At 40.6% G+C, this 15,114-nt stretch overlaps 1 protein-coding gene across 1 annotated transcript; it reads right to left on the reverse strand.

The window, feature by feature from the left end:
- Positions 1–243: 243 nt before the first annotated feature.
- Positions 244–10,699, reverse strand: azi2 (5-azacytidine induced 2). The gene is made up of 8 exons (XM_062399414.1): positions 10,556–10,699; positions 8,453–8,706; positions 7,617–7,733; positions 7,225–7,324; positions 6,226–6,359; positions 5,586–5,650; positions 4,397–4,521; positions 244–2,527 (listed from the first exon to the last, which is right to left on the reverse strand). The coding sequence occupies exons 2-8, from the start codon at positions 8,669–8,671 to the stop codon at positions 2,097–2,099; spliced, it is 1,191 nt and encodes a 396-aa protein (XP_062255398.1). The 5' UTR covers positions 8,672–8,706; positions 10,556–10,699; the 3' UTR covers positions 244–2,096.
- Between the last annotated feature and the right edge of the window lie 4,415 nt (positions 10,700–15,114).

Consider the following 15,114-nt stretch of genomic DNA (forward strand, 5'->3'; position numbering starts at 1 on the left):
ATTAAATTCACAGGTTGTTTCAGCAGCAGTAGTCTTAAGTTAGACAGTAGGAATTGATACTGTGATATGAGGTGTGAAGCAAAGGTCTGAAAATGTTGATGTAGACAGGAAGTCAGAGAAAGAACGTTATTGCTGGTTTCAACTGTAAAGTAGCTAGAAATGCCAAAGCCTACAGTTTATTAAATGGGACCACAGGATTGCTAAAAATATGAATGGAGACACAGAGCAGCCTCACACGGTCACTTCCTTTTTCATTTTGTTTAATCGATCATATTTACAAACAGTCTGAAGTGCAGAAAATCTAAAATATAATCCGTATCTACTGTACATTGCATTTTGGTTTGCAAATCGTTTACAGAAGTATGAAACTACTGCTGTAAAATAACATTTGTAAAAATCAAAAAATAAAAGACCACAGCTATCATGAAACAGAATGCAGAAGATGGGGAAAAAACGAAACCTTATCCAGGGATCTCCAGGCTCTTTGTGCACCTATTTGTCAAGACGCGGCTCATGTTTCTTCAGGCTCATGCGCTCATTGTCCTGCCACCCTTTCAAACACCTCTGACAATGATCAGATGTGTTGGAAGTTGGAGAGAAAACAAATAAACAAACTAAAACCTATGGTCTGGAGTGCAACACTGCGTTTGGCAGAGTGGTTTAGATTTACACAGATATGCTCAATATTCCTTCTGCTCATCTTGTATTCTACTCCCAATGCGTTTTCTTTTAGTGCACTCGTCATCTGACTTAAAAAAAACAAAGAAACCAAAGAGAAATGACCATCTTATCACAACAACTTACCTTGTACTGCAAAACAAATGTGTCAAATAGTTCAACATCAGCATGGTACAGAATTTAGATACAATTCCAAACAAATCTCTCCAAAATACAGCAGAGTATGGATTCTATTCCATGAGTCCTTCAAAATAAAATTCCCGCAGGAAAAACACCCCACAATACAGAGCCTTACATATACACGTCCCTTTACACTTGAGATGAAACATCACAAATATTGTTTGATAGTAGTTATGAGAAGATTGATTATGTGATAACAGGCAGCTTTACAGAGGCTTGTGTTACATGTGAAATTACCGTGGGAATAGTTAAACCTTTTTCTTGTGCCATAGCAGATAGAGTGTTTAACTTCAGAAAGCAAGTCATCTTTAGTCAAGTATCATTTGCAATCTTCTCAAAAATCTCAATGCTATGATAATGTGTTTGGTAAGCACGGATCGACTGACAGCCTACTTTGATAATGATCTATAAGGACTGATATGAAAATAATGATTGAGAAAAAGAGTTTATTTGGTAGCAGTTAAAATTTGGATCAAAAATCAGTGATTATCCAACAGGTAGGTGTTTGTCTGTCTCCAGCACAGCACAGACACAAACAAACCAAGTCCACAGACCTCAACGCTTTCTCCACTTGACCATGACACATACATGGGACTAGGTTCCTTGTTGACTTTACAGCGATCAAATGTAAAAAGACCTGCATTTGATTAAATGCAGTTTTACAAACTCTACTACTATGTGTCCAGCTGTGGCCCCCGGTGATCACTGGCCACTGTGAATGGAGAACAAGGCCCTTTAAGCCCTATTGGGTTCATTATGACAGGATACAGATAACAGGCGGGCGAGAGATGCCTGCGCACTGATCTGCACACACAGGCACGCGCTGTTTGATGTGCGTACATAGACACACAGAAGTTCAATTGCTTGTATGCATGCTTGTGCACACTTATGCATGTGCATACAAGGACACTATACTCACAGAAAAACTATTAGTTCTACCGAGGGTCTGTCCTCGACTCTCCCTCTGCACGGTCAGATATGTTCACCGATGCAGTGCGCACAGAAATCAGTATGTTTACATAGTCTTGACCTCGAGAAGGCTTCCTCTGGCTTCAGTTAGTTCCCACAACTGGTAGGTCCGGTCCAGCTCAGCCCAGAGGAGTGGTCTAATTAACTTAAGGCAGGTTAGGTGGTAGCTATGTGGCAGGGTTGCAGAGTCCATTCATTCATCCTTTCATCATTTATCCATCCAGTTACAAACTATTTCATAATCACCTATTATCCCATCAAAGTCCCTCTCAATAGGGCTTGGCCCACTCAGTGTTTGGAGGGCTCCTGGGACTGCAGTTTCCCATTAAGGATGAGGAGTTGGATGCAGCAGAGTGTCCCTCCCAGAATACGGCGTCACTGGGCTTGGGGGGACTGGGGAAGGACCTGGAGCTCTCATCTAGGGAAGCTTGGTTCAAGGGAGGTGGGGGAAGGCCGGCCGAGCTCCCAACCAGAGCCTCTCCCGAGCAGCTCTGGGAGGGCCAGGGCCCGTTGTACCAGCAGTCCTCCTTCAGGCTGTCTGGCAGCAGGGGGCCCAGCGGGCCACCAACAGGGAGGCAGGGGCGCCCAGAACACGAGGGGAGTGGGGGGGCACTAGGGGGACGAGGCACTGACACTCGAGGGACTGGGTGGTTGTTTTTTTCCACATCATCCAGACACTGGACTGGAACCTTTGAGCCAGCTGGAGAGGGACAGGAGGAAAGAGACAGAGTGAAGAGTAGAAGGAGCGGAAAAATGAGAGAGAAAGAAAATAAAATGTCAGATTTGGTTGAATGAACAGCGGCAAAAGACATTTGTCTGCTGAGAACCTGATCACAAAGTGATTTGGATAATTTCATGAAAGGAAGCTGCAGCATCAGTGGTAATATTTTCATCTTATTTTAAGAATAAAGGTGCAGCCTGATGGAATTTACAGGGACTGTTGGGCCTTAGTGGAGACATGTGCTCTACTAAGAGCCATTATAGTTTTTTAATTTGTACATTTTTGGTTGCAAAAAAAACGTTTTCTTTACTTTGACTGCCTTTGTACTAATTATAATTATTCACTGAACTTGAACTCCTGCAATTTTTTTTTTTCTTCCTATATTGTACCAATTACTGTTAACAGGTGAATTAAATCTAGGTAGCTATAGTGAACAAAAGGCATCGTCATAATCAAAAGGCCCGACAGTATAATAACAGAGCAGTGGGGTATAATCTCAATCTCGGTTTAAAAAAGTGGCTTTATTCCATCCGTCCATGTTACTCTTCCATGAGAGCGCCTCTTGAGTCTAGCATTTGAATAAAAGTGATTCCAAAGGAGGAACATTAGAAGAATACAGATGCACAATACGACTGAATAAATACACAGCTCCCCCTCGTCTCCCTCTCCTTGTCACTCCCGCTTCCCTTATTTCTCTCTCCATCGGTTTCATCAAAGTTACAGGATTACCCTCTTATTCAGTGGAATAAATAGTCCAAGATTTATTTTCCTGCCATATTTCGTTCTAATTTTCACCTCCTGGTCTCCTCCTCTGACACTCAGAGGGTTTCAGCAACAGAGGTAATCTGTTCCCGGGTAGAATACATCAGCACAGAGGGAGGGGGCGAGGTAGGACAGACCATTTCACGACATCCTTTATCAAAGTGTTTGAGTGCTAAGATAATATGTGCAGTCTCATCACACCCTTATACAAATTATAACAAGGAGCAGCAGAGGGAGAAATTTTCTCAGTTAGGAGTACTTTTTTATAAAAAGCCTTCCCTTATGTGATGAGAAGCAGTATAGTAAATAAGCCACATTGGCTAGAGCAGCAAGGCTTAAATCCATAAATCTGACACTAACTCACACTCAGATTAAAATAATGTATTAACATATCTGTTATAAGTATTGTTCATGAAAAAAACTGTGATATATAAAAGATGTCCAAATGTCATGAGTCAAAGATTTGTGGTTTTTAATTAAACTTAAACATAAAAACTAAACGTGACGGTTAAAAGAAAATATCATAGTCCCACTCCAGTCTTTTTTCTATATCCCATCATACATACCACACCCCCTTAAAAATTATAATAAAACAATTATCTGCAGTGTTACAGCAGTAACATACACAGGCTACACATGAACTAATGCTCCTTCAATATCAACACTTTTATTTCTATATTTATTTCACCTCTTTAGATTGACTACGGGTGGCCTTAAAAGTAGAATTATAAGCAAGCTTTATAAGAAGAAGAATATAAAGGAATATATACAAGAGAAAATATACGATAAAATGGGACAGATATTTAAAAGGAGAAATTATTTAAACCAAAGAAAATAGTTAGCTGTGTTTTAAAGATAAAAGTATGAGTACTTTAATTAACATAAATCTGGAAGAAATCCGACATTTAAAGATTCTCACCCCTTGTATGTGAGTGTTAACCTGTGATAAATTGCTATAGGGGTATATAGGATATACAGATGCTCCCCGTGCTGAGGAGGTGTGAAAAGGCAGCAGGGGAGCAGTGCTGGTGGGTTAGCACATTCACACAAATTGCGATTTGCCCTGACAAGCCCATGGTCTCTTACCTTGTCTTATCTCGCCGATCAACGGCCTGAGCTTCCTGATCAGGCCTGCTTGGTGCTTCAGCTCCCGGCGGAGACGAGTGACCTCACAGTGCATCTCCTGGCACAACTGCTGCATGCCCCTCTCACTGCGGATCAACACATTATTTGATTTACACATTATATTTACAAGATTTCAGCTTTTCTACACAGCCTGTGTTGCTAGAAGCGTCCATCTGTCGGACTGGATCTCGTTCAGCAGAGGATGAGAAGAATAGTTTGGCACGAAGTAGCTCATAGTTACCATTAGCTCAGTCATTAAACTAAAGCGATGCTCAATTTCACCTGTTTGTTGCGATTGCAAGACGTAAATCTGTCACAAAAGACATCATTTTGGTCCAAAGTAGCAGGATGCCTGATTAAAGAAGCCTGATCTATTTACAAAATTACAAAAAGATCCTGGAGGGGCCTGTTAAAAGACTTTGCAAGATGGTTTGTCTCTGTATTTAACACATTTGCTAACTGTGCTCAACAAGCCACAGATGAGCTTCACAGATTTTTAGCATATTCACCTGAACGTTAAGTTCACATTTTTACAACATAAACATTTTTAAATTATGAAGCACCAATTAAAAACGCTAACAGAGCCATGGGCTGTATTCAAACGTGGCAGCTTGTTCCTGAGGCCAGCAACACCTGCAGACTGTCCTATCCACACCTCAGGTAACAAAACATCTCATCAACACTTTAGAGTCTTAACTTCAACCACCTGCCAGAAACCCCAAAAAAAAAAATAACACCACTCTTTTTGAAGACACAACCTTAATGCACCATGAGCAGAAGCTTCTTCCTGAAATCTAAGCCAGTGCTAATGACAGTAACTAGAGTGATTTCATGTGCTGTCAAGCTCCTAAACACTGTAGGGCAAATCTGAACTATTTCTAATGGAAACAGGTTCAGCTGCGTATCATAAGATTGTATGCAGGCAGGAGTTCAAATGTATTAAGCTGCACCCTCCTCTAGTGGCCAAAGACGACAACTACATCCCACAGTGAACACAGGAGCAGAGAGGGGAAACTAAATTCACATCTTGTTTTGTGCAGTTAACTAATTAAAAATTAAAAAATGATCTCAAACTGGCTCCTCGTGTTGATGCTTATATTTTTCATAAGGCCCAATATGGTGTTTTTTACATTCCCAAAACAAACATTACCTTGCATTACACTTTGTGTCACAAGTCATGTCCAAGTCTGGTCCATTCAGGCCTTGGGGTTCCTCCTAAAACAGAGGGAAGTTATGTGAAACATTTCCATCAGGGTTTGGTTGTTCACATTTTCATTGATTTCTCAGAGAATAATTCATGGATCTGGGTGGAAGAAATCTGTTATGTTAAGGGGAATGATATTTATGAGTGTATGCAATTTGATCCAAATAACAATCTGGATCTAGTGTATTGAAATGTGGTTTCTTTGGCTGACTGTTGGGCGTTGGCAGAGGTATGCACAGCATCAAACGCCATTTTACTGTAAGTACATTTCCATTATCATTTCCTAGAACAAAACATCAGACTCCTTTGTACCTTCAAGCCACACACTTTGTGTACTCTTTCATCGTTCAGCAATGAACTTTTTTTCCTGCAGTTTTGTAGCCATCCTTCCTCTTTTCTTCTTCTCAGAACTTCTTGTGTCACTCTGTCTCCCTCTCTGCCCTAACACCTCTCCTCCGCTGTTTTCCTCATTTCAAGTTATACCCCTCATCTGACGCTACCTCTTTTACACTGTCCTCTTCAGATCTCCTTCTCTCTGTACCCTTCATTGTCCTGATCCTTGCTCTTTGCTCTACAGCTTACTCACCCCACTTCTCCCCAACAGTCTGCTGTTTTCCAGTGTCACTCTCTCCAGCTCCTCCTGCAGTTTATGGATCTTCAGCTCGGTGCTGACCTGGTCCACCTGCCAGTAGTCCTGAGGGCTGTTCAGGCTCTTCATCACTGCCCACACACAAAATACAAGATGTTGAATAGTCATTGATAGCAACTGAGGAAATGATTCAACTCATTTTTGTAGAACTTTTGTACTTGAAATGTTTGAGTGTGAATGCGTCCTATTGGTACAGAAGAGTTACCATAATTGTTTCACTAGTAGCAATCTCTGAGCCCATTGGCTACTGTCTGATGACAAATGAGCCTCTGGGGGCAACACCCAACATTTTGGGGCTTTCTGTGAGGACATCGGATATCTGGGCCAATTCTTCAATTTACCGTACGTCATTTACAGAAAGACTAGTTTCTTTAATCTCATAAAAACAAAGGTTGTTTTAGTCCCAGACGACATTTTGGCTAATCTCCATCAACAGTTATCTGCGTATGAACATAGACACATTGAAAAGCAAATAGATGTGATAGACTAGACACAGAAACCAGAGGGTTTCCGGCCCCAGAGTCTTGTTCCCTCAGATTCTGAGTATTAACACGCTGAACCAGTTTATATAGATAACAATGATAGTGACTTTAAAGTGACAGATAAATAATAATACAGATTCGACTCTGAACCTTTATGCAATCATAAGCAGCCATGCCTACTGATAGTAAAACTACTCCATTACTAGTAAAGGTCCTTCATTTAAAGTAAACTTGAGTAAAAATATGTTGCAAAAATGTATTACATTTTTCTGAAATAAAAGTCCCTCCTGTGTTATGGCCCCTTTAAGAGTTAGGGTTATATTACTGGGTTATATTACTGGATTATTTGTAAGGGCGCAATCATTTGTAAACATATCTTTTGCAGACGGGTTTTACTAAGCTCTGCCCAGCTGTTGTACACAGTACAAAGCAGACGGGTGTGCTCCACCTGTACCTTGGCTGGTCTCCATCTCTGTCCTCAGCTGAAGCAGTTCCAACTCTTTGGCCTGCAGCTGCTCCGTAAACAACCTGTCAGTCTCGCTCTTCTCCTTTTTCTGACACAGAAAGAGAGGAGGGGGTGATGGGGGAGTCAGCATTCACAGCAATGGAGGAAACTCTCCCAAGTAAGATCAGTGCATCCATGCTGTATTTGTGGAATGTTATCAAATGCTTGACAGTTCTAGTTCAGGTTAGAGTTACAGAAGAACAATAAGTCACAAGACCCACTCCCTTTATTTGCTGTAGACTTAAAAAACTTGCATTGTTTCCAGGGCAGCAACATACACAATCTCAGAGTCAGGATCAAGTGTCAGTTTGAGGAAGGTTAAAGTTGATCTTTAGACGCACCAGTTTGTTAAGCTCCAGCTGCAGGTCTTCCTTCTCTATATAGATACCCCTGTAAGCACTGAAAGCCTTGTTCACGTACTGGGGACCCTCTGATGGAGGCGCATCTGGCCTGAAGAGCTACAGGGGCAAGAGAGGAGACACAGAAGAGCAGCGAAGAACTGAAATAAATTTTCATATATTTTTAAAAGTCTGTGGTAGGAAGTTACTTTCCTCCCACCACATCCTCGCTCAATTATGCTGCAACGGATAAAACTAAAACTGATGGAGATTAAGAAAAGCTTTTATGCCAGCATGTAGTGCAGAATTTTCTCTTTAGCAGATCATCTGTATTTCGGACAGTTTCTTTTTTATGGTTCTCTCTGCATTGTAATGGATCCTGTTTTTTTTTATCTCCAATCTCGGGAGCCTTCTCTTGCAGAGTGTAGGGCTCCAACACATTGTTTGGCAACATGCTTTTCCAGACCTCCTCTCTGATTTTAGACAGAGCCGATTTATTTCTCATTGCTTTATAGCTTTAACTGTAGGCCAACAATGTTAATGATGCTGGCGTGCACACTCTACCAGAGGCAAGTGTTCTGCCGTGTGGTTTTGAATTTGCTGACTTCTCCCAAACTTTCTCTGAACATTTTCGTAATTGTCCAGAATTCTGAAATCCAGAAATTTTTTAAAACAGTCTTCATTCATTTCTGTCTTCAACTGAAACTTCATAAACCTCTCGCTGTTTAGCCATCTGGATGAGCAGTATGTTCTTCTCCACAGCTGTCCTTCTCTCTCTTCTTCCTATCTTGCCTTCTCTCTCCCTCAATCCCTAATTCCAGCTCATTTTGCATCTATACCTTATCCTCCAGCTGCTTAACCCTCTTCCTCAGCAGGGTGTTCTCTCGCTCTGTGTCTCTCAGCCTCTTCTTGATGTCCTCATAGGCTGTGACCAGGGCGAAGTGGGAAGCAACAGATTCGTCGCCAGCACACACCGACACAGGGCTCTCGCCAGCAGTGGTGAAGGCTGTTTCGTGTTTAAGAATACAGATGTCATCATCCACGGCCAGAGGCTCCATGCTCGCACAGGCCGACGCTTCGACAGACAGAAGACCTGGGGACAGCATTAGAGTTTCATTAGCTAAATTATTAATTTCCTTTCTGTTTTTATGGAAAAGACAAAACCATGACTGCTTACTAAAAATAAACATTAGTTGATCGTGCTTAAGTTAGGACCGTCTCTCCTAAAGCATGAGGCAAAAATGATATTTGTTATACAATTGATCTGCTCATCTATTTGGAAATCTTAAGGTCAGCGGTCAGTGATGCGCTTATTTTGCTCCAGTATTATAACTTTACATAGTTGATGCTTGAGTTACGTTGTGAGATGACTATTTCTTCACAAAATCCATTGGTGCAGGAACTGGACACTGCAGACATTTGGACATGAGCTATCAGGAATTAAATGTTTAAACAAAAAACTTCAAGCTTGTTAAAAACTAGGTAATTTACCAAGGGTAACTGTATTTTTAGCTGCTAAAAATGTTAGTGCACCAAGTGTGTTTTGATAGAGCTATTCTTCACGCAGGAGTTCAGAAAAGGTCTAGAGTCGACTGTAGGTTTGACCACAGTGAATGGGATAGATTTTATTCAGCCCTGCATGTTAGACACTGTCTTTTCTCATGAATGTTTTAAATGTGGTTTTTGGATGTGCTCTGCTACTCGTGGCATCTATTTGCCCATCTGTCCATCCTGGGACAGGGATCCCTCACTGTCACTGAGTGTCACAGACAGAGGATGTCAGAGGACGTACGGGTTGTTAAGCCCTATGAGGCAATCGTGAGTTGTGAATACGGGTTAGACAAATGAAATTAGATCTAATTTGACCTGGATGAGCTCAGTATCACCATCATCAAACCAGCCTTACAATAAATGGTGAAAGATTTACTCAAGCTCCAGCAAACTTTAGTTTTATGGCCTATTAAAACAATCTATTCCACAAAACCTTGACATGTGTAAACATGACCAAACCTCTACATTTTATTGCAGACACAATCACATATTGGTAAAAGGGAGGGAGTTATGAACGATGTCATGTTAGTATGAGGCTTCATGAGATAAGTATGCCTGCTGTTTAAAAACAGATCTTAACTTGGATTGTGCTCAGGTACCAACACTGGCCTGTTGATACAGGAGGTGACTGAGCCAGTTGACTCCCAGCAAGAATATCAGCACTCCACACCATCTAACTGGGAGAGATTTTACCTGTTACCTCAGAGCAGCTAATGCTACATGGTGATGATGGCCGTGATGCAGCAAACACCGATGAGCCAAGTTGTTCACACTAGAGGCCGAAGCTCTTACTGGAGTTGAGCCTCTGCAGGACACATTGACAGGGCTGCTGGATCCACACCATGAATAGAAACCAATAGAGACATGGCTGACTCGTGAGGAGGACTTCAGACAGTGACTCCAGCAAGTGCCCCTCAAAACGAAAGTGATGCTGAGTGCCAACACAGGATACGAAGAACAACGCCATGTTGTTAGATTTAACTGGATACAGCAGGAGAGCTAAAAGCTAAAAGGATAACAACGACATCAACCGAGAAATCGTGTTCACTTACAGTCACAGAGAAGCGAAGACATGTAAACAATCACCCAGTCTCGTTTGCATACGAGGCTATAACGTTGTGCTGTTAGCTTCCACGAGCTGTGTTGACAGCCGACAAAACACAATGAGAGACGGTTATAAAATAAGCTACGGAATAAAAGCAATAAAACAAGCCCACCAGGCAATGATCTAAACCAACGTGGAGTCGATACCTGACGTTACAGCGACAAGAGCGCTCGATCTGTTATGCTGATAACAGTTAGCTAGCAGCTCCTAGCTAGCGTCGCCTGGCTATCTGTGGCTAGCTGAAGCAGAAGCAGTCGGTTGTTTTCACCTCGGGACTCGCACTAACCGTGATAGACGCTGTCCTCAGTAAAGTGCCGGTTGACCACGCGGGGTTGTCATTGATTGTCGACAAGAGGAGACATGTTTCCCGTAAACAAACAAAGAGACGCGGCTGGACACTGTCAGAACTGACAGGTGAGGAAACCAAAACTTCCGGGAGTCACTCGGCTGCTGGAGCCCCTTTCAAAATAAAGTGCGAGCACGCGAAGGAAGCTCGGTGGTGAACTGGACTGTGGAAGGTGAGGGAAACATGTACTTTCATTAGATTTAGTTTTACAATCTACTGAAGAGGAAGTTAAGTTTGATTAAGACTGCCGGAAAAAAAAACATATTGTTACATAGTTAGCTTTTATAATGAGCATTAGATAACTCTTCTAACTTCACACAAGCTATGTAAGCAAAACATCAAGAAGCGACCAGTAAGCACAGACAACATTCAAATATGATAAAGTAGACGAGTTAAAAACAGCCCATTGTCGTGATTAAAGTTTTCCATGAGGCGCTAATGGCTATTTCAGATTTAGCCCATGTTTGCTAACTTGCTAAATTGTCATTCCACAGTCGCACACACACAAATATATTTTTAATCTATTTTTAATCTATTTCTCAACGAGAGAACATTAAATTGAAATGATTAATTTAATGCCTGAACTCAGTTTTTGGCAATTTTTATGTTGACCTGGGACATTACATTGTTTTTTGCTGCTATCTACTTAGCTAGCTAACACTAGCTAACCAAGCTAGCTAATTACCTTTAGCACAACAGCTGAAATAAATGTCACTTAATGTCAGCATTTTTTTTTTTTTTTTTACATTGGCACTGATATTCATCACTTATTTGTTGTTTATTTTAATTTTAATTAATCTGCTTTTGAAAACACTGTCCTGTTCTTCATTTTGATGTTTAATTCTCTTTTGGTTTACAGAAAGAGACTGACAAGTGGTATTAAAAGAGGTAGGTGACAAATATTCGATTTTTATGACGATATTTGTGATCAGAAATCATAAACCTGCAACTCTCAAAAACTGAGTGATACTCCAGATATACGTCATTGACATTTCCAACAGAAAATGCACCAAGATGTTTCCCTTTCAGAACTTTGGACTTTTTCTAAGATTGAAATCTATTTACCTCCAGGAGGTTATGTTGTCCTAGGCATTTGGTTGGTGTAGGTTAGCAATATATATGTATATATTTTACATTTTCACTGATTTACTGGGGTATGATTAATTAATCTGGATTAAAACCATCAGGCTTTTTTTTGGACTTACATCTGTCAGTGTGTGAAATTCAGTGTAGCCTGATTTGTTCTCATGGAGGTATGGATCTACTGAGTACTGTTCCCGTAAGTTGAAGTGATGTCATCTGTTCAATTCTAAAAGTTATAGAAATAGTGGAAAGACAGTGTTAAATATACTAACAACTAAGTATACTGGCCATCTTTGCAGTATCGACAATATTTAATTAATGTTCTGATCCCTTTTAAAGGACACCTGAGTACGACATGTGAAATACAATAACTGGTCCATGGCTGCAGAGGGCGCTGCAAAGAACAATGACATGTCAAGAGAAACCAGAGATCTCCATCTTGAAGACTGAAGCAAGTAAGCTCAACACTTGCACATGACAGCACAATGTGTTTTGGACTCACTTCGTTGTGATTGTGGCGTACTCCACTTGTTTTTGTTTGGAGATGAAAACATGTTGTTTAATACACTGTGAAGCTTTGATTTTTTTCCAAACATTTGAAATATTAATGATCATATATATTTTTTATGAACCTAATTTTTCACAGGTCAGAGTAAATAGGTAATGTTATTGGGGTTTTCATATTATTCTTGATTTAAAGATGACATGGTTAGGTATAACTGACAATGACATGTAATTACTTTTTCACCATCATTTAAAGAACACATTGTCTGGAGTTAAGTTTATATTAGTTGTGATTTATATGCAAACATGAACATTATATATTTTTTTTGTCAAACCTATTTTCCTTCCCTAAGCGATACCTATAAATCCTCTTGTTTTGTTATGTTTAATCCAAACATTTCAGTATGAAATATGATACAAGCTGCATTTCAGTAAAACTTGAATATGTTTCCTTGTTTCAATTTAAAATAGTTTTTAAAACAGAAAAAAAGATTTTGTCAGTGTCCTCTGTTCCCTGGTGCTGAGAGGTTTGCATGCCTGCAGTATTGCTGCAATAATTCAAGTGAAGAATTCTTTGAAAAGTCTGCATTGAAGAGGTGGGGGCTAGTACCAGTTAATGTGCATACATTTCATTATAGTGTTGTCAGTTGCCGAGCAGCTGTTAAAGGGATAGGTCACCGAAAAATGTATAATTCACTCATTATCTACCGATGCCGATGGATGGGTGGGTGAAGTGTTTGAGTCCACAACACTTTGTCATTATTCAGGGGTAAACAGTGTTGCACCCAAAGTGACCACTTCTTCAGACGTAATAAAACAACAGAAAAAAAACACACAAATATTCGACTCGAAATAGAATCATTTACACTGCGTTCTAAACCTAAAGGTCCACTACTGAAAGTAGTGATGCTGTAGCGGACGTAGTGATGCAAACCATTGGCCGAGAGTGTGTGTGCAGTTTTATGTGAGAACGTGCCTCTGAGGAGAATATCAGCATTACATTTTTTTAAGGTTGTATACTTGTCTCTGTGGACTCTTAAGCTGGCCGTCTTTTACCTGGTCTCCCATCAAAGCGATTACCTCAAGTACGAGGAAGAGTCAAAACATAAATAAAACTTTCCCTAAACCCTTCGTAGCCTGAGGAAAAATCCAATTTGCTTTACAGAAATGCCTTCAGTGCATTGCGATCTGAGTTAGGAGCTGTTACATCAGACGTTTGATTCACGGCGGTCTTGATAGCTGTGTTGTTTTCATCCATGCTCGTTGTCATATTTCTTTCGATTCTGGCTGTGGCCCAGTTATTCGACATTCCTAGTGTCAGTTCTGCCTTCAAAGGCAGCAACAGGTGCAGTTGTCTCTGCAACAGAGAAAACAGCAATCCGGGAAAGCGCTTTGAAACTCCCAACAAAAGTTGAGATATAGGTGCTTAGTCAGCGGTCTGGAACGACGCAAGTAAAATACTGCTGCGTTTAGCTCGGTAGTGAGGACGGTTTATAAAGTGTCTATCTACACATACACACACTAAAGGTATGTGTGCATCATTCTTTCTATACTGCTAGAAATAATGACGATCAATTTATTTAACTTCACAGGGGTTGTATTCATTTTCACTATCCAATTTAAGATGTCCGCTTTATAATCTTATATCCAATATTCAGTGTTGTCTTCATGGTTTTACGCCATTATATCTTATAGCTTTGTAGTCCTTCCTTTGCTCAAACAATTAGGCAAAATATTGACAATTTGAGCTGAATCTTTTAGGTATGCCACAACAAAACAAAAAAGTTTCTTAAGACTTGTAGTTATTTAAACATAGTGTTTTTGTGGCCCATCATACTTTGCTTTCAGTTCATCACATGACGTAGTCCTCATAAAGATCTGTCACTTAACTGTGTCCTTATTTAACCGTGTCATGTTTAGCAGGGCAGAAGAGTTATTGTGGCACGAATGACCTTGTTATTATTTAATGTGCTCCAGCACACTGTGCACAGCGTGGCCTGGTTTGCATGTTGTCATTGTTGTTGTGACAGATTCAGCAGGAGTCTGAAGCCGACATAGAGGAGGATGGTGAGACCTTGGTCACGGAGGGCTTCGTCTTTGAGGCCGCGGCCAGCAGGGACCGGCTGAGGAAGTGGGGGGGGAAGCCAGTGCAACACTTGACTGACACTTACACCTCAGTGGTTTTTATCGCACAAGGTCGACAGTTCAAATGACAGTACAAACAACATGATTTAAAATGATGGAGAGGCTAACGTTTGACATGTGAAGCTCCTCACATCAGATGGGCGAAACACTACCACACCATGATTTATAGAAGAGGAAGGCCAGTTTACAATGTTCCAATTGGTTCTAAATGTTTACGGGTATGAATATTCATTGTTCTAAACATAGTTTGACAGCTTTAACTTGCCATGTTAGGCTCAATGTTTCAGACTGGATATAATATTATTGGGCTATATTCAAGGAGAGAATATTGTAAGTTAGATTTCCACTGTTTAGACTAATGTTGTTGTCTTTGCATTATTTACCCTACTCCTGTTAGTCATTTCCTCCTCAGTATTGTACATTTTGCAGTTGCAGCAGAGTGTTATGAATGGATTAGTAGCTCTCCGGCATTCTCTACACCTCTGCCTGTTTTATTACATTCTGCCACTGTTGTTAACGGTAGAGCGGGTCCCTCAGCACACTTCAGAAAACTGTGTAGGTTAGATAAGGACATGGCTTTCTCTTTGATTACAGAGCTGTTAAACTATTCAGTGTCCTTGCTGTTCTTACCATGCTGTAGATCATCTGGCTCCCTGAAAGCACCTCAGCTGCTCTGATTATAGTAAAGTTTCACCAGCCACCATGTTCTTTAGTGCAGTTGGCTTGAAGAACGGCACAATAAATAAAAGTGACTGTGCTACACTATT

Source organism: Platichthys flesus, chromosome 11 (assembly GCF_949316205.1).
Source record: "Platichthys flesus chromosome 11, fPlaFle2.1, whole genome shotgun sequence".
NCBI lineage: Eukaryota > Metazoa > Chordata > Actinopteri > Pleuronectiformes > Pleuronectidae > Platichthys > Platichthys flesus.